Raw genomic sequence first — 20,308 nt, forward strand, 5'->3', positions numbered from 1 at the left:
ACCAGCAGAGCCGGGAGGGCGGGAGGCAGTTAGCCGTGCGGGCGGGGCCGTTAGCAGAGCAGGGTGGGCAGGGGGCCATTAGCTGTGCGGGCGGGGCCCTTAGCAGAGCCGGGCGGGCGCAGGCCATCTGCCAGGCCAGGCGGGGACCCTTCTCACGTCACCAGCCGCCCGGGGCCACTTGTAGAACCGGGCAGGCGGCGGCCTTGTGGCTAAGAGCCGGGCGGGCGGGGTGGCCGATCGCAGAGCGAGCGGGGCCGCCAGGAGATCCAGGATGGCGGGGACTGTCTGCCAGGCCAGGCAGGGACCCTTCTCGCAGTGCTGCGCTGGGCCGCTGGGGGCCGCTTGCAGAGCCAGTCGGGCGGTGGCTGCAGGATTGGACCTCTGCGCCCGCGTGGCCAGCCAAGATTCACTTGTCTGGGACAAACTGTTACCTCTAATAAACTTACTAATTCTTGGCAGGTCTCCTTTCAGCGGAATTTTGCTAGAAGTTCCTCAGTAGGTAGAATGTAGCTGTTTTAATGGGTGTTTCTGATCCGGTTAATGTGGAGATACTGAAAGTGCTGCTTCCTTGCCGGCCGCCATGTTGGATCCCCCCTGAATTTTTCTATTCTTCAAAAAAGTTGTTCTCAATTTCACAAGATACTAGCTATTAAGGAAAGATCCACTCACGCTAGCCTGTGGAGGACCCAAGCCCACAGTAGGCCCAGGTCCACCCCTTCACCAATAGGGCTGACACCTGTCAGAGCCCAGTCTCTAGCACAAGACTGCCTCTTCCATCCAACAGACTACTGTGGGAGCCCAGGCCCAGCCCAGATCCACCCATACCATCCTGGGTGGAACAGTATGCTTGGGCCCATTCCCTTTACTGATGGAGCAAACACCCATCAGAGACCAGCCCCCTGCACAGGACCACCTCTTCCAACCAGCAGACTACCACAGGAACCTAGGCCCAGTCCAGATCCATCGACACCAGCCTGCGTAGGACCCAGGATTACAGTAGACCTGGGTCCACCCCTTGACCTTTACCTGCAGGGAAGGCACCCACCAGAGCCTAGCCTCTGGCACAGGACCGCTTCTTCTGACTAGCAGAGGAGTCTTTCATGGAAACCCAGTTCCAGCCCAGATCTGCCCACACCAACTTGTGCAGGAGTTCACCCCCCAATACTCCCATCTACCTGGGAGCCAAAACGTAACCCACTTCCATCTTGGGACACTGCAGTCATCTCCATAGCCTTCCCCAAGCAGTAGCCCCTACATTTTCATAGTAGACAGGTCCTACAAACAGCTGCATCTCAGAGCAGGCATCCCAAAGAGAGTGGGAAGCTGGCTCTTTCATCCCCATCTCTGTAAGACATTGCTTCCATCTTGGGGCACCTTAAGTATTATCTCAAGTTACCTTAGCTATTGCCACCACCACCTTTAGTTGCAGTAGCATACACTGGGGAACACCAGCAGGGTCTGGAAGCCCAACATTAAGGTGAGGTACAGACAATCTGCAGGGGCACCACCAGAATATAGAAAAGAAACTGTAATATCTCACATCCACACTGCAAGAAAGGAAGACACAGAGGCAACATGAAAAAACAAGGGAGGAAAGTGCCCCAAACAAAGCAGAACACTATAATAACAGAACCCACGGACAGCGAAGTTGATGCAATGTCAGAGAAGGAATTCAGAAGGTTTTTAATTAAAATTATCTGTGAATTAAAGAATGACATATTGAGCAATACAGGTAGCAAAAGATTACTTCAAGAGAGAAAAGGAGACTCTGAAAAAAAAAAAAGTCAGAAATACCTGAAATGAAGGATACAATAAATCAGGAAATAACTAAAATCAGAGCTGAAATCAATAAAATTGAAACAAAAGAAACAATTGAAAAAATTGACAGAACAAAAAGTTGGTTCTTTGAAAAAAATGAATAAAATTGTCAGACCCTTAGCCATTCTAACAAAGAAAAAGAGAGAAAACTCAAAACACTAACATACATGATGAAAATGGAAATATCAAAATAGACACTTCAGAAATACAGGAGATAATTAGAAATTATTTTAAAAACTTTTACTTCAATAAAATAGAAAATATTGAAGGCATAAACAATTTTCTAGAGTCATATAATTTGCCCAAATTGAATCAGAATGATATACACAATTTAAAGAGATCAGTTTCAAGTGACAAAAGAGCAGACTCCATCAAAAGTCTACCAACCAAGAAAAGTCCAGGAGTGGACAGATACAGAGTCGAGTTCTACAAGACCTTTAAAGAAGAAGTAATATGAATACTCTCCAATTTATTACAGGAAATAGAAAAAGAGGCAGCACTTCCAAACTCATCCTATGAGGCCAATAGCAGTCTGATTTCAAAACCAGGCAAAAACACTTCAAAAAAGAGAAAACTGCAGACCAATATCTCTAATGAGCATAGATGCAAAAATTCTCAATAAAATTCTGGCAAATCAAATACAAAAACATATGAAAAAGGTCATCCACCATGATTAAGTGGGATTCATCCCAAAGATGCAAGGACAGTTCAGCATACAGAAATCAATAAATGTAATTCATTACATCAATAGATAAGAATCTTATGATCATCTCAATAGACACAGAAAAAGCATTTGACAAAATAGAACATAAAGTTCAAAACACTAGTAAAACTAGGGATAACAGGAACATATCTCAACATCTATAAAGGCCATCTATGCTAAGCCCCAGGCCAACATCATTCTAAATGGAGAAAAATTGAAGGCATTCCCTCTAAAAACTGAAACAAGATAGGGATGCTCCTTTTCACCACTTCTATTTAATGTAGTTACTGAAAAACTGGCAAGAGCAATTAGACAAGGGGGGGGAAGAAGAACTTAAATTGGCGCTATTTGCTGACAATATGATTCTCTACCTAAAAGACCCAAGAAGCTCCACCAGAAAACTCTAGAACTAGTAAATAATTTCAGCAAATAGCAGGCTAGAAAATCAAGACCCGTAAATCAAAGGCATTTCTGTATATCAGTGACAAATCATCTCAAAGGGAAATGAGGAAAACTATCCCATTTACAATAGCCTCAATTAAATAAAATGCTTGGGAATCAACTTAATGAAAGAGGTGGAAGATCTATTTAATCAAAATTACAGAGCCCTAAAGAAGAAGTCAAAGAAGACCTTAGAAGACAGAAAGATCTACCTTGCTCTTGGATAGGCAGAATTAATATTATCAAAATGACCATAATTCCAAAAGCACTATAGAGATTTAATGCAATTCTGATCAAAATCGTAATGACATTCTTCACAGAAATAGAAAAAGCAGTCATGAAATTCATCTGGAAAAATAAGAGACCCAGAATAGCTAAAGCAATCCTTAACAGGAAGAGTGAAGCAGATATCATCACTATACCAGACCTTAAACTATACTATATAGCAATAGTAACAAAAGCAGCATAATATTGGCACCAAAACAGACTGGTAGAACGATGGTACAGAAAGAGGAAACAGAAACTAACCCACAAAATTATGATTATATTAGACAAAGACACCAAAAAACATTCACTGAAGATAGTTTCTTCAATGAATGGTGCTATGAAAACTGGAAATCCATATGCAACAAAATAAAATTAAACCCGTATCTATCACCATGCACAAAACTCAACTCAAAATGGATCAAGGACCTAGGAATAAAACTAGAAACCCTGCATCTAGTAGAAGAAAAAGTAGGCCCTAATCTCCATCATGTGGGATTAGGCCCCAACTTCCTTAATAAGACTACTTTGGTGCAAGAATTAACATAAAAAATTAATAAACGGGATGGACTCAAACTAAAATGTTTCTTCTCAGCAAAAGACACAATCTGGGAGGTGAATAGAGAGCTGACGTCTTGGAGCAAATCTTTACACCTCACACATCAGATAGAGTACTAATCTCTAGGGTAAATAAAGAACTCAAAAAGATAAGCCCCCCCCCCCAAAAAAAAGACAAATAATCCAATAAATAAAAGGGGCAAGGACCTGAGCAGAAACTTCTCAGAAGATGATATATAATCAAAAATGTATGATAAATGTAATTAGAGAAATGCAAATCAAAACTACTCTAATATTTCATTTCACTTCAGTCAGAATGGCAGCTATTATGAAGATGAACAACAATAAGTGCTGGCGAGAATGTGGGGGAAAAGGTACACTCATTCACTGCTGGTGGGACTGCAAATTGTTGCAGCCAATATGGAAAGCAATATGGAGATTTCTTGGAAAATTGGGAATGGAACCACCATTTGATATCCCTCTCCTCGACCTATACCCAAAGGACTTAAAAACAGCATAGTACAGAGACACAGCCACATCAATGTATATAGCAACACAATTCACAATAGCTAAACTGTAGAACCAACCTAGATGCCCTGCAGTAGATGAACGGATTTAAAAAATGTGGCATATATACACAATGATATATTATAAAAGAAAAAAAATCTTGGCATTTACAGGTAAATGGATGGAGTTAGAGGTGATAATGCTAAGTGAAGTTAGCCAATCCCCAAAACCAAAGGCCAAAAGTTTTCTCTGATATAAGGGGGATGATTCATAGTGGGGTAGGGAGAGGGAGCATGGGAGGAATAGATGAACTCTAGATAGGGTAGAGGGGTGGAAGGAGAAAGGAGGGGGCATGGGGTTAGAAATGATGGTGGAATGCGATGGACATTATTATCCAAATTATACGTATGAAGACACCAATCGGTGTGAATATACTTTGTATAAACCAGAGATATGAAAAATTGTGCTCTATATGTGTAATAAGAATTACAATACATTCTGCTGTCATATGTAAATAAAACATAATTAAAAAAGGAAATATTAATCAACCTAAAGTCAACAATGACTGTAATGCAGAAGACATAAATATCCCACATTCATAAAACAACATATCATAGATATTAAAATCTATAACTAAACATCTAACTTGACCTAAAGTACGTGTACAGAACATTACATACAAAACAGGAGAATGTATATTCTTATCAAGTGCATAGACCTTTATTTTCCAGGATAAATTCAATGTTAAACCATATTACAAGTTTAAACAAATTCAAGAAAGTGAATAATATCAAGCATCTTTTCTGATGATAATGGTCAATGATAACAAGGAATTCAAAGAATTAACAAATAATTGAAAATTGAAAGGTCTTTAAATAACTAATGGACCAATAAACAAATTAACAACCAAGTTAAAAGATGTCACTCGGATTTTGAAGCATATTTCAGTGTTAGAGCTTGTGCATAGCGTGTGCAAGGACCTGGATTTAATCCCTAGAATCCCACAAAAAACTATTTACATACAAACAGAAATGCCAGATTCAACAAATCTAAACATATGAAATGGAGTAAATGCAGTTTCAAGAGGAAAGACTATAGCAATAAAAACATAATCAGAACAGGGGGGAAAATGATACCGCTTTCCAGGAATGCAGTGATTATGGTCAGACTCCTTCAAGGGAACATGCTGTCAGATGGCTGGTAACTCTGTACTTACACCATAAAAGTGCAGCCAGTTTCACATGACCAGGAAATGAATCATCGCTCACAAGCATACTCTGATCCTCAGATTGGGATTTGTCCTTATTATCAAGAACATATCCTTGAGAGGGTCTTTGGAAGTCAGTGTTCATGGGAAGTCCAATAAATGATATGGTATCATGGGTATTAATATAAAATAGCGGTAAGTAGATGGAATTGGAAACTTCAGAGGCATTTATTTCAACATACACAGGTCCTGAATATAGCCAAAAGAGTTGTCTTTTGGACTGGAATTGGAAGAGAGTTGCCTTGATACTAGGAATCCACAAACTTTGTTGCAAATGAATAATTTAAAAAGTATATAAGCACTGCTTCTTGGCTCACAGATTAATTTCTTATCAAGAAAAGTCATTATGCCTGTCACTTTCTCATCTGTGTCACTCTTTTCTGCTCCATTCCATATTTGCAGTCTTATTTCCATGTTGTCCTACTCTCTTCCTCCAACAGAAAAAAAAAAACCTATATATATATATATATATATATATATATATATGTAATGATATAATGAATGATAAAGAAAAACAAAGGACATTATTATCCTAATAAATAACGTGGCAGATGGTAATCGTGGTTAAAAGTCAGAACCAGAATTCCAGAATGAATTTCTAGAAACTTGCTACTGAGTCATATTGTCAAAACATCATTTCCCCTCACAGTGTGAGGTTCAGGTCAAGTGATTCTTTATGTGAAAGTACACTTCAAAAAATTCACTTGAAGGATATAATTCCAATTCCTTTATTCTATAGATGAATAAAGTGATAGCCCTCCTGTGCCTTAAGTTTTCTGATGAATCGTTTCAGTTCTACATTTTTCTATGTAATGTGAACAGATATAAAACAGATAAGGGAAATTGTTTAAAAACTCTATAGAGCCACAAACTTTTTAGTGTGGTTCTTCTATGAAGGGATCCAGTGACCTAAATCTAAGTGGCCCTTAAAGCCTTGGAATCAATATAATATTCTAATTGAGCAAACAGCCCTGTCACACCTTATTTTTTGATAAAATGAGAAGAGAAAAAATCAGTTCCTTTTTAAATAGTGTTGTTTTGTGTTTTTTTTTTTAATTTTGAAATAATGGGATATCAGAATTAGGGGCTGAAAGGAAAGCTTATATGTTGATTTAATTCCTAACTATTTGAAAATTAACACAGAAAATATGTCATTCTTAATAAGCATTCATTGTTAAAAAGTTGTTAAAAGTACCATATTCTCCTAGATATAATATTCTATTCCTAAACATAAAGGAAAGTGAAAATATCTTCAAACCCAGAATCAATATTTTTTAAAAAAGAGGAAGAATATCAAACTGAAAACTTGCCAACAAATAAAGCACTCTAATTGCTCAGGCACATAAGCATTTTGCAAACAAAATCTATGGAAAATTGTATTGCCACATGAATGGCAAGTATACAAACCCTGGGGAAAAGCAATTCTACTGATACATGACCTCTCACCAAAACCTCTTTAAAATCAGCTGGAAATCTAAGAGGATACTTTGTTATTTCTCTTTTCCATTAGACCATGTTGAAGGCTGCACTTGAGAGGTGGTGGAAACATTCACCATCTGGACTGCAAGAGATGCTCTTCCTCTCTCTTTTAGATGTAGAAGGAAGAGTTGCATGTAAACATCGCATTTTGGCCTCCACCAAATAGACTTTTCCATAGACAATAGGAGGTTATCATCACTATAATTTTAAAAGAATTGATAAATGGTGAGATTTATAATTCAAATATTTGTATTTTGAGAAAATGGTTTTAAATTGTGGTATAAGATTTAAAAGTGCTGGTGTTGTAGTTGGGCTAGTGTGTTTAATGCCATGCATGGATCTATCAATGATAGGTGAGTATACCTGGCTACTTTCAAAACCTTTCTAATTTCCAGACCCCTCATCGTTAAGAGGACTAAAAATACTACTAAGCTCTAAATATATAGAAACAAATAAAATACATGTGGAGCCTATAAGACACCAGTTGATTATATAATAAGTGCTCAATAGACGGCAGCTATGATAACAGAGTGAATCACTTTTTATTTAGGGGCATGGGATTCCTCCAAATCTCATGAAACTACAATTATGTCCAGCTTTGCATTTTCAAGATAAATCCACATAGTTTAGAAATACAACTAATTCATGCTATTGTCTTAGCTCTCCAGTAACATTTTACTTACAGTATTAAAAAGTTCTCATTTACCATACATCTCCTAACACTTTTTTCCTGATGTTTTACATTAAAATGTAGGATATTCTGAAGATGTATAAAACAGACTGGTGTTGGAGCATGGGAAATTTAAGCCCTTCTGTGACATTTACAGTTTTGGAGGGACTCTAAAATACCATTTCTTAAACCACACACTAACGAATGTACCTGGAAGGACATTGTAGGTAAGGAAAAGTGACTCATGCCACAGAATAGAGTCTTCTGATTTTAAATGTGTCCACTTAATTTTCCCTATGAACATTTGATATCAAACAGTGTTATGTGCCTGCCTCAGAAAGAGAGTAATTTTTACTTATTTTTTTTAATTTCCTGAAATAGTAAGAGCATAAAAGTTGAAACATTTAGGGAAATCAGCAGAATCACATAGAGAGGACAGAAAGACTGAAAGCTGAAGAAAGCCCCAAAGTCAGGGAGAGGATTGTTTCAGCTACATAATTAAGGCATACATAATATACTGTTGCAGATAAAACACAAGTTACAGTTAAAACTACTGTGAATTTAAGAAGCACATCAGGAAGGGTAATAAATTATGGAGTATTTATCTAAAACTTTATTTGTAATAGCAATATTTATCTTAAAATATATGCAAATTTAACTTATATATACAAACAAATGCATTTAAAATTGTTCAAAATCTGGTAATAAAAACTACTGATAATGACAACTGATTTATATTTTCAGCTCACTTTGTGAGTATATAGACATTCCTTTAAAATAATGCTGAAGTCAATATTTTACATCTTGATTTTGATCTATAATGTGCAAAGCATGCTCAAAATAATGTCTCTTTGCCTCTCATGAGTCAGGGAGTTTGAGCAAGGGCTATTGTCACTACTTTATGGGACAGGGGGCTGACACATAATTGTTGAATGACAAAGGATAACTGAATATTGAAGTTTTTATGGCAAATCCTGAACATTTTTTCTTCTTTCTGAATAACTTTTTGTATTGAAGTAAATTTAGATAATAAGAAAAGTAGCCAAGATAGTATAAAGAATTCCTAAATATTCCTCTGTACCAATACTATCATCTTGCATTACAATGAGCAATTTGTCAAAACTGTCTTAAAAAAACACGATTGTATTCAGTATTTATTTTTCACTACTGCCTTTTCTGTTTCAGGTTTCAATACAGAATAACATATAATATTTAAAACAATTACCCATTAAGTGACACTTTGCTTTCCACCGTCAAAAGTTTTTAACAACTTGGAAGTTCTTTGTCTGAACAAAGAAAAGGTTGGTTTTCTCATAATTAATGAATATTTTAATGCTAAAATAGTTTTAAAATTTGTTAGTTAAGGAGTTGTAAGCATAAAATTGATTATTCATTTAATATAGAGATTTGGTCTTTTGTAATTCCATCAAAAAACTTTTTTTCTTACAACAAAGCTGCATGAAATAGGAGTGTGAGAATATATAGGGTATGAGACTATAAAAATGTTTTAAGGCATTATTAAGAACATTTAAAATGTGGTGAATATATTTCTGTGTCTCTTAATACATTATTGTTTTCCTGCCCATGTCCTTAATCTAAGTCTCACAGAATCTTGCCACAAACTTATTATACCCATTATAAGTGAAATCTGAGGCTTTGAGAATTTTACATTTTTGAAGTAAATGTTTAATGCCAAAAAAGTAAAAAGACTTGAATTTGAGTTCAAATCTGCAAGAGTCTGGAGCTGACATTCTTATTTATGTCACTTTATTCTCTTTCCTGCTTTGGCCCTGGGCTAAGCAGACCACTACTGTAATTACATGTTGATTTTAATGTTAAATAAATGGCTGCTGTCTGGTCCAATGATCTTGTAGGTTTAGTTGACATTCCTGTTCTTTTGGTGACAATTTTTAACTGAATATGGAGTGTATAGTACAGGAAACATTTACAGATGTCTAAATCATTGGGAAATAATGAAAATAATTGTTTTAAAGTAAGATAAAGTATAAATTCTAACATACTCAGTTGTATATTTTTAAATCTCATTGATATTTTAATGACATTTCTGGTAATTGTCATTCATAAAAATCAATTCATTCATAACACACAAATTCTATAAATCTTTTATTCATCTATTTAACAGTCTTATGCTTATGAATACATGTACACATATATACACACAACCTATTGGACATATTATTAGACATATCAGTTACACATGCAGGTGAGAACACAGTCACCCTTCAAGACTGTGTGTAAAATTGAAAATTAAATCAAAATCAGGAATCATTATCCAGGTGAAATATGAATTCAACTTCTGATTCCATATCATTTTTTTTCCTTCATCAAGATGCCTCTTTCACACATGAATAAAGGAATGAGAGGTGTTAACTTTTACAGGGTGGATGGAGCCTCTAGAAATGTCACCCCTACTTTGAGGTCCTTGCTATAAATAAAAAATCCCCACCTCTTTCCATGTTGATTCTATGACAAGGGCTTGTGTAGGACATGGAGGTTATGTGCTAAAATCCCACATCTAACAACCATTGTTGACTTGAACTTAAAGTCTTTAAGAATGAACCTCTCATCAATGACAAAAGAGAATAAGTCCCAGCACAGATAACTTCCAGCAGTGAGTTCAGACAATTGCTTTTCTTGCATTATTTTATTTACTCATCCAGACGGCACTGATATTTTTTATTTTTATAAACATTTCAAAATGTTGAGTAATTAAAAATAAACACATAGTCTGTACTTTTATATGTGCTAAGTGTAGAGTTAAGTTCCTTTGCATAGGTATTTCTCTTTTATAAGAAATGAGTTAATTCACTTAAAGGTCCAATTCAGTACCTAGGTTTAAGGAAATATTTGAAGAGTAGCCATGGTTTTCGATGGCATCTTAACTGCCTGCTATTTCTTCTCTTGTATCTAAGGCAGTCTTCTGATGAGGGATGGCATCAACTAACCCCAGCTCCTGTTCCATGCTATGCAGTAATTCACTTCAGGAAGCCACCACTGCTTAATCAAAGCTGGCATTTGAGATTAAAAACTACTTCTCATCTATACGGCAACTGTCACCCATATTGATGACCTTTTACCTTCAACGTTATGCCAAAGCAAAGTATTGTAACTGAGTTTGTGCTCCTGGGGCTTTCACAGAATCCAAATATTCAGAAAATAATATTCACAGTATTTTTGTTTATTTATATTGCAACTGTTGGGGGCAACATGCTGATTGTAGTGACCATCCTATGCAGCCCTGCACTGCTGGGCTCTCCCATGTACTTCTTCTTGGCATTCCTGTCCTTCTTGGATGCCTGCTTCTCCTCAGTCATTGCCCCCAAAACAATTGCGGACTCCCTCCAGAAGAGGAAAACCATCTCCTTTGAAGGCTGCTTGATGCAGATCTTCGCTGAGCACTTCATTGCTGGGGCAGAGGTGATTGTCCTCATATCCATGGCCTATGACCGCTATGTGGCCATTTGCAAGCCCTTGCACTATTCTGCCATCATGAACTGGAGGCTCTGTGGCATTCTGGTGGGGGTGGCCTGGACAGGGGGCTTCTTACATTCCATCATACAGATTCTCTTTACTTTCCAGCTGCCATTTTGTGGCCCCAATATCATCGATCACATCATGTGTGACTTGTACCCATTACTGAAGCTGGCCTGCACTGACACTCACATCTTTCGCCTTTTGGTGATTGCCAACAGTGGGTCTATCTGCATTATCATATTTTCCATGCTGCTTGTCTCCTATGGTGTCATCTTTTTCTCTCTGAGAACCATTAGTTCTGAAGGGCGTCAGAAAGCTCTGTCCACCTGCGGATCTCACATTGCTGTTGTGATTTTGTTCTTTGTCACATGCATATTTATGTATGCACGGCCTCCATCTGCCTTCTCATTTGACAAAATTGTGGCAATATTTTGCACTATGCTAACTCCCTTGCTCAATCCTTTGATTTACACTTTTAGGAATAAGGACATGAAAAACTCCATAAGAAAAAATGTGGAAGAGATTGGTGGCATTTTCTGATGAAAAATAAAGAATTAAAATTTTAAAATATTTAAAGCTAAGTGCAAAGAAGTCACTATTGTCTCAGAAAAAAATATTTTGTGTGGATTGATGTCATGTAACTCTAGGAAATGCATGGGGCAGGGGGCGGTCAGGAAATAACATGTCTACATTCAGATTGCTCAGTTGAAACTCTGAGTTCCAACTCAGTATCCTTGTGTGTAAATTAAAAAGAGTTGAATTTTATGCTTACATAGAATGTAGTCATCAAAGAAGAAAAGAATGAAAAGATAAGTTACCCATCAATATGTTTGCCATTAACCCAATATTTTGAAAAACCTTGTGGAGGGAAGGAAAGTTTCATAAGAAACAGAAATTTAAAAGATTTCAAGTAAAACAAATGCTTATATTTAGAGAGAATAATCTCAGCAACTGAGAAAAAAATAATCAACACCCAGCAAAGATAGAGAGCCAACTATTTCCAGAACCTTAACTATATGTCTCCCTAGATCATAGGATTTCCTTATTCAATAATTCCATTATCATCTTCTACAGAAGCTGGGTCACTTCTTGGATTCTGGGACATACTATCTGATTGTACAGTCCTACTCAGGGATGAATTTTTCTTGGGTCCAGGTGACTACCTCTTACCTATCAACTTGGGAGAAGAAGAGAAGGCAAAGTTCATAAGAGAGTCATCAATGAACATCGCTGCTGTGTATAAAAAAGGGGAAATTCTTGACAAACCATGTTATTAGCAAAGCCAATTCCAAACCTGGCATCAGAGTAACTGATGTTTTTCCTCCTAAAGAAGATAAGAGAAGCCAAGGTCATCTGAAAGTAATCAGAATTACTTTTCAGTTTACTTAGTGATTTGAATTTTTTACCCAAGTAAAAATAGTTCTATTGGAACAATAATCAAGATAGAGATTATTCAAATTTAGGTACATTACATGTCATTACCATAGCGAAACTTTGTTAGTCTAAGGTTGCTAAGCATCTTATGGAATAAACTCATTTAAACAGCTTATCCTAGAACATCAACATTAATAAAATGTCTATTATACAAAATCAAAGTATTGTCACTGAGTTTGTGGAAGAAATTATTAAATAATATTCTTGTTAGCCTTTCCTTCATCTTTCATGATGGTCTTAAAGTAGAAAAGTACATGTTGCTAGTTTCAGAATAGGTAGGGCAGAAGAAGGATTTCATTACTGTCTCTTGGGCAAGGGAATGAGTGATTAACACCAGAGTCTAAAACAGCATCAAGACAAAGCATGTTCTCTACAGCAGACCAAGGGCCCCCAAAGGCATGGGCATAGCAGGGTACTTTTCCTTGCTTTTGGTACTGCGGATTGAACTGAACCGCATCCCTAGTTCTTTTTATTATTTTTTTTTCTTTTGAGACAGGATCTCACTTAGTTCCTTGGGGCCTCTTTTATCCTCCTGCCTCAGCCTCCTGAACTGAAATTATAAGTGAACCCCAACAGGACCATCCAGGATCCAAATTCTTGACAACTAGATCAAAGAGCTGAGTGAGTTTCAAGAGGTTAGGAAGCAGATAAAAGCCTTTATTAAAAGCAAAAGCACACTGTGGGAGCACAATATTCCCTTTGACTCCTTTCATTGGGGTCCCCCTCACTGACTCTATTTTCAGGCACACATTTAAGGCACATTCATTGGAACTACTAGTTTTCCAACCCTAGAAGTTTAGGAAAAGTACTACAGATATCCTATTAATATAAGACCTTTAGACATGTAATTATGAGATTGGGATTCTTGAATCAGGTCTATTACTAAGTAACTGTGGGACCTTGGGTGAGTAATTTCAGTACTGGGTCTTAATTTCTCATTTTGAAGATGGACTAATGAGAATATACAAATACTTTTCTGTACTCATCTAAACCAAAGGTTTTCTTTTTCTTTTCATAAGTTGTATCTTTTAAACTTATATATAAATCTCTTAAAGATATGTCTTCATGCTCCCTTTTAATTGATGAGGAAGCTGTGTTTCAAATATTTTATGTGACACATCATAAATCCTTCTAGATATTTTTTCCAGCACATCAGTAAAAGCAAGACAGATGTTGGGGTGTGATGTTCTCTGAGATGTTTCTCTTATACCTTGGGTTTGCTGGTTGCCTCTATGCTCTTCAGAAAAATCATAATGCAACCTATTCATGCCATTTGCCTGCCCTAATCCTTGTCCCTCTCCTCTCTTCTCTCACCATACTCTGGACCTCTCCCTGCATCCTCATTGCAGACACCTAGCCAGGCAATGACATACTTAGCATCTCTGTGCTGGTAGAGACGTGGTCTTCAAGACAGGCAAGTGATTTTGTAATGTAATCTTTCCATCTTCAACATCTTGTCAGATACAGCTCTTTCCTGTGAGTTCAAAAGCACATATCTTTAAAATAAAATGAATATCCTCCATGCAAGTATCAATAATGTTTTCCCCACTTAATTCTTATCTTCTCTACATCATTTAAAAACATAAACCAGATGTGAAGAAATGTGAGAAATTAACATTAATAACATTCAAATAAACACTTTTATATTACCAGCTGAATTTTACAAAGTAGGAAATTGAAAATTAAAGAACTTAAGATAGTTGCTTAGACTCGCATGGCAGATAATTAGTGGAACCAGGATTCAGACCCACCACAGAGATAGCATGAAACTGGCTTCAAAGACTTTCTTGCATCTAAAAGAGGTGAACTTAGGCAAATTATATGGAGAAAAGAACAGTTTACACACCTTCAACTCAGAGTATGTTGGAGTTTAACTCACTGAGCCTAAGGCCTGATTTTGCCCTTGTTCTGTCTCAGGAAGGTATTCTACTGGATATCCTTCATGTTTGGGTTGGAGGGTGTGGTTTCCTTGGGGGTCCTGAAGGTACAAGCCTGCCTTAAGCATCTGCAAACTTATGGTAATTAATATAAATAGTCAATGCAAAAAGAGAACAATATTTAACTCATATAATTTCAAAAGAGAAAATATGAGAAGAGAGTGAACTTCAGAGGCCTTTCTCTCTCAGAGTACAAGAATAGTTTCTTCCACCCAGGGATGCCTCACTACTGAGCTTCATCCTCACCTCTTTTATTTTTTTATTTAGAGACAGGGTCTTGCTAAGATGCTTAGGGAGTCACTAAGTTGCTGAGGCTAGCTTTGAACTTGCTATCCTCCTGCCTCAGCCTCCCAAAGCCTAGTATTGTAAGCATGTACCACTTTGCCTGGCTCTTCCATAGCATTTTCATAAAATAAATGTAAAAACATCTCCTGGTTTTCCTGTCCCTCTCCCCACTCTAAGATAGACCATGTCGTTTCATCTCCCCCTCGTTTCTGGAGGAAGCTTGTGAAGTATGCTCACATGTCAAGTACCCTCTCTACATAAACTACCCACAACCTATATATATGCGCTTATGAAAGAAAGTGTTGATAAATCTCAGAAAAATACAGTTTGAGTACTTTCCCCAGCCTTTATAAGATCTTCATTCCAAATAAATTAAAGTGGAACATATGAAATGTACTTTAATGACAGTCATTTATAAGAGGCAAGATTTTCAAGATTTTTAAAATATTTTCTTCATGTTCCTTCTTCAAGACTGAGCTGATTTTCTGATGGCATCTATCTCAGTGTGTCTTCCAGGAAGGTGGAGCTCCTGGGGGCAGGGAGTTCCACCCATAGAGAGTAGGTGGCCCTGGGTTTCTCTGGCCTCAGCATGAATCTTCACTGTCCCTACTATTCCTCTCTGTTCTCAGGGGTAAGATTAAACTTCACCATGACATGGAGGCCAGCCTGTAGAACTTTTTATCTTGGTGGAGGAGTGTCTCATCACCTCATGTGCAGAGTATATAATCAGTGTAAGGCTTCTGTTACCAGGTATGTGATAGGACTCCACTACACCCCTGGGGTTCAGGACCCTTGGTGATCCTTGCTTATGATCACAAGCACATTCCCTCTGATTTTGGGGCAAGCGTTATTGCAGTGGGTCAGGAAGAGAGAGGTTAACCTCTGATGCAGTCTTGGTTCAACCTACCCCACTTATATTAGTGTTCACCTCCCCTCTGTATATCTTTCTGTAACCCACCCCTTCACTCTCCTGAGGTCTGTTCATTTTCCTCTCTCCTGTAATAATTCATTGACTCTTTCATTCCTTTCTCGCTATTATTCATTAGATATTTCATTTGCTGCCTTCGATAATTGTCTCATCATGCAGCTTGCAGATCTTAATTTTGGGGTCTAGACAGGAAATTAAGGTGTTTACTGTCAACTGTTTCTAACAGTTCAGGATTTCTCTTTTTTAGAATTTAATATACATGGATGTTTATGATTTGATGATTTATATGATATGAATGAGAGAGAGAGAGGGACAGTCAGAGAGAGGCCATTTAACAGCATGCTATCCCATTTGAGTTCTAGTGTGACTGTGCCTGGTTAAACTCTGCATTACAACTCAAATGTTGTACATTAAAAAATAATCATAATAACTCATCAAATGATGCATTTACCTAGCAAGAGAGTGGGCAGGTCAAATGAAATGGTATTTGTGAGCATTTGTTTAAATTACAAGATTGTACAACAATAATAATATATAATATAGAGTTGCCTTATTCAATTAAATCCATATTTATAAAGCACATAGTAAGTAATAGAGGAGCACAAGACAAAGAAGATGTTTGTTTTTCTGCAAAAAATAAGAGAAGGCTTTTGGGACCAGATTTAATGTGAACTTATTAAGATATTAACAGATACAAATATAGACTAAAGATTAAAGAGGAAAAAATAGTGTTTTTCTTCTGTAATTATTTATAAAAATATTGATACAACCAAGGAAGATTGTTTGATCGTAGTTACCAATAATTATGAAAATATTCCTGTTTTACTATGGCAATGCATTGGAAATTAATTTGGATGGAATTGTTAGAAATAAAGAAAAGGCTATAAATGATAAGCTTATTTAAAAGCTTTCTGTGAGAGTGAAAGCTTGAAAATAAACAAAAATAAGTAAAATTTGACTCTAAATTTTTGTGATTCTACAATTGCTTAAAATAATAACTGAATTATTGGTACTCATTAGCTATTGAAAAAAAATCTTTTAAAAAGCCAGAACAAAAATAAGAATGTACAATAATATATCAGAATGATTAGAGCCATATATATAAGTTTGTAACTAATACATATGACATGGAAATTATCTTTAGGCTGAAATTCTAAAACTAATATTTTACATTATGTCTTAAGAGATACAAAAGTTGGAAAAATTCAAAACAACTGAAAATACTGGTAGGAGCATCTTAAGTGTGTTAAGGCATTATTCAGGTTAAGAAATATAAGAGGTACTTTGATATAACACATGGAGTAGTTTATTTCAAATATTATTTAAAATGTTTTTGGCAATAAAGCAAAATTTCAATAATTTTCTTGAGTAATTCATGTGTAGAGATTGATGGTTGCAGTTAACTTTTTGATAACCCAAAATTTGGAAAATAATTTCTTCCTAAATACCTAGCAAGATATTAAAGAGGTTAGCAATAATGAGTTTGACTTGGTGTCCAAGCCACAGAATATGTTTTCTCAGAAGTGAGTTTTCAAATGTAACATTTTGAATCATTTCAAAATACTGATCTTGAGCAACTGAGATGGCATATGAATATATGCACACATGTCATATACATATGTACACATGTACATAATGAAATGTGCATTGGAATCTCTAATTTTCATATAAAGAACAGATTTCACTTGGAGTGACATTTAAAAGATTTATGTATGGCCTTATCTTTTTCTTTGGTTCCTTATTCTGGTTTGGGTTTATCTTTTGCATGTTTTGACTCAAGTTGAAAAATTAGACCTTATTTTGATTCACCCATTTTGTTGGAAAATCAGTTCTGATACTAAATCTGAATCTTATCTTTTCTGGCTCAATAGTGAACAGCCCAAAGTCTCAACAAATTTATGAATCACAGGAAATTTATAATCAGGTAATTGAATCATGATTTAATGCTTGTGTCCCTTTATAACACTCTTAAAAGGCAATGTTTCATTCACTCATCTTTTAAAAATGCACAAGGAAATAAATCATGAATTACTATTTAAATAATAATAATAATAATAATAATAATTCTGCCTATAACAAAATTCAGTGTATCAATTCCTAATCTCTATGCAAATTTAATATATTTGTGAATCATGTTGATCACTGCTCATTCATAATAATTCGTTTTATGAATACTTTTGTCGTTTAAGTAAGTTGACATTTCTCTCAGTTTTGAATAGTTAATTGGTGACAGTTGTACAAAACTGTGAGAACTATAAGGTCAACTCCTCATGAATGAAACAACAGATTAGAAATAGAATCAATGACATAAAACAAAAACAAAAACAGAATGATCCATGCAAAAAAGAGAAGAGTTTCTCAAGAAGTTAGATCCCCTGTGTTTTAGTTAGCTTTTTTGCTTTTGTGACCAAAAGACCTGACAAGAACAATTTTAGAGGAGTGAAATGTTATTTGGGGGCTCACAGTTTCAGAAGTCTCAGTCTATAGATGACCAACTCCATCCTTTGGGGTTTGAGATGAAGTAGAACATCATGATAGTAGAGTGTCACAGAGAAAGGAAAATCAGAATTTGGCCTACAGGAAGTAGGCTCACAAAATATATACAGCTCACAAAAATATTTCAGGTCACAAAATATATACCCCAAAGTCCTGACCTCAATGACCCACTTCCTCTAAATAACATGCCTACCTGTCTACAGTCACCACTCAGGTAATCCCTTTAAGGAGATTAATGCACTGATTAGGTTAAGGCTCTCATAATACAATCATTTCACCTTCACACTTTCTCACATTTGTCTCACACATGAGCTTTTGAGAGAAACTCATATCAAAACCTTAACACTAAACTTGGAATTACAGAGCAATCTATGCCAAGGAAACAACCTTTTTCATTAAATATAATATAGATTCCTAGTGCAAAAATTATTTCACTTATTAGTAGATAAGACCTTCCAGCCATCTAGCAGACACAGTTCTGTTAGAACATTTCAGTCTGTGGCTCCTTGAGTCTCTAGCCAACAATGCCCTTCCTTTAAATTCCACATTTATTAAGCACGCTTATGTAGCAATCAAGTTTCCTTTACAGAATATCCTCCCTGAAGAGAATGATATTGATCAGCGACTGAAATGAGCACTTTGGAGCTCCTGATTTATACTTTTCAAGCATCTCATTAAAATTACATTTTCATTCAGGTAGTCTATTTTTTAATGGTGAATTTATATAGAATAGTGGGTTTCATGTTGTGTATTGGTATGTGAATGTAGCACACTTTGATCAATTTCATTTCCCAATACCTCCCCTTGCCCTCCCCTCTTTTCCATGACCCCTTCTTCAGCCCTTCAGATCTCTCTTCTATTGATGATGAGTATGCACAAGAGAAGCCAATCCATGAGGGAACAGAAGATGAGTAGACGTCTGGGATTCAGTAGAATCAAAGACCCTTTCTACACTGTGAGGACTGTGCTTAACACACCGCAGATGGACCCAAATAATGTGCTTTTGAGAGGCTTTCATAGCAATGCCTCATTGGGGATGGTGGAGTTTGGTAATAAAAGTTAGACCATTTACTGGAAAACCATTCAAACTGCAAGTCTATACCTATAGAGGGTGAGGCATCTATTTTTTGAATTATAATGAAAGGCACCAATAAACCACTTTCCATGCCAGCTTTGCCACCAGTTTAGCATTGTTAGATAAGCTACAGGGACTGAGAAAGCGGAAAAGGCAGAGTAGTAATGCAGAGTTGAGAGCTGTTAGCTTTGTGCTTTGGGAATTTGCTCAGGACAAATACATATGTGGAAAGTAACTGATGATGAAAGTTTCTTTCATTATCTCTCATTTGAATCAGCTGAGATTTATCTTAAAATGTGTTTAGATACTACAACAGAAAAGCAGTTTCATTCTGTGTCATATTAAAATGGTAAAGTAAGATTGATCCCTCAATCTTACTTTAGTTCTAAATAACATGCCTCATCTGATGATCTCATATTTATATTTCTACCCTTGAAATCCCTCTTGAATTCCAGATTTCCATAGTCAACTATTTATTTGACACTCTTCTTTATATGTTGGATAGACATCTTTACATGTAATGACTGATTATGTTTGGACCAAACATAGTGTATCTGTAGCCTTCCCAAGAGAGAGTTATCCTTCTAAAACCAGGAAGTCAAAGTTGAAATATCACAGCTTTCACCAAACACATTAGAAAAATATATGTATCTCACTTATATTACAGGCCATAGAGTGTAAGAATTCTTTCTATTTGCACCCTTGTTCTGCTAAATCTATTTTCAGCTCAACAACCAGAGAGTATTGTTAAAACTTAAGCAACATAAGAGGGACAGCCTCCTTGATTAAAACTCTGCAATGGCTCAATCTCAGAGTAAAGAGAAAAGTCTTTACAATGATTTGGAATTCTGTCATCTCATTGGCCTCTTAGGACACTTCCACACTTGGTCTCTCATGGTTTCAGCCATACTGGCTTCCTTGTTTTTCCTTGACTACATCAGGCAGGTGTTC

The 20,308-nt window shown here is 36.4% G+C and overlaps 1 protein-coding gene across 1 annotated transcript; it reads left to right on the forward strand.

The window, feature by feature from the left end:
- The first annotated feature begins 10,815 nt into the window (after nucleotides 1–10,815).
- LOC107135056 (olfactory receptor 4C15-like) lies at nucleotides 10,816–11,742 on the forward strand. The gene has a single exon (XM_015477018.1). The coding sequence runs from the start codon at nucleotides 10,816–10,818 to the stop codon at nucleotides 11,740–11,742; it is 927 nt and encodes a 308-aa protein (XP_015332504.1).
- The last annotated feature ends 8,566 nt before the right edge of the window (nucleotides 11,743–20,308 follow it).

This window comes from Marmota marmota, unplaced genomic scaffold (genome assembly GCF_001458135.2).
Source record: "Marmota marmota marmota unplaced genomic scaffold, marMar, whole genome shotgun sequence".
Lineage (NCBI taxonomy): Eukaryota > Metazoa > Chordata > Mammalia > Rodentia > Sciuridae > Marmota > Marmota marmota.

What these genes read in the sequence shown, in the direction of transcription:
- LOC107135056 (XM_015477018.1), top strand. Translation starts at nt 10,816, where the DNA reads ATGCCAAAGCAAAGTATTGTAACTGAGTTTGTGCTCCTGGGGCTTTCA.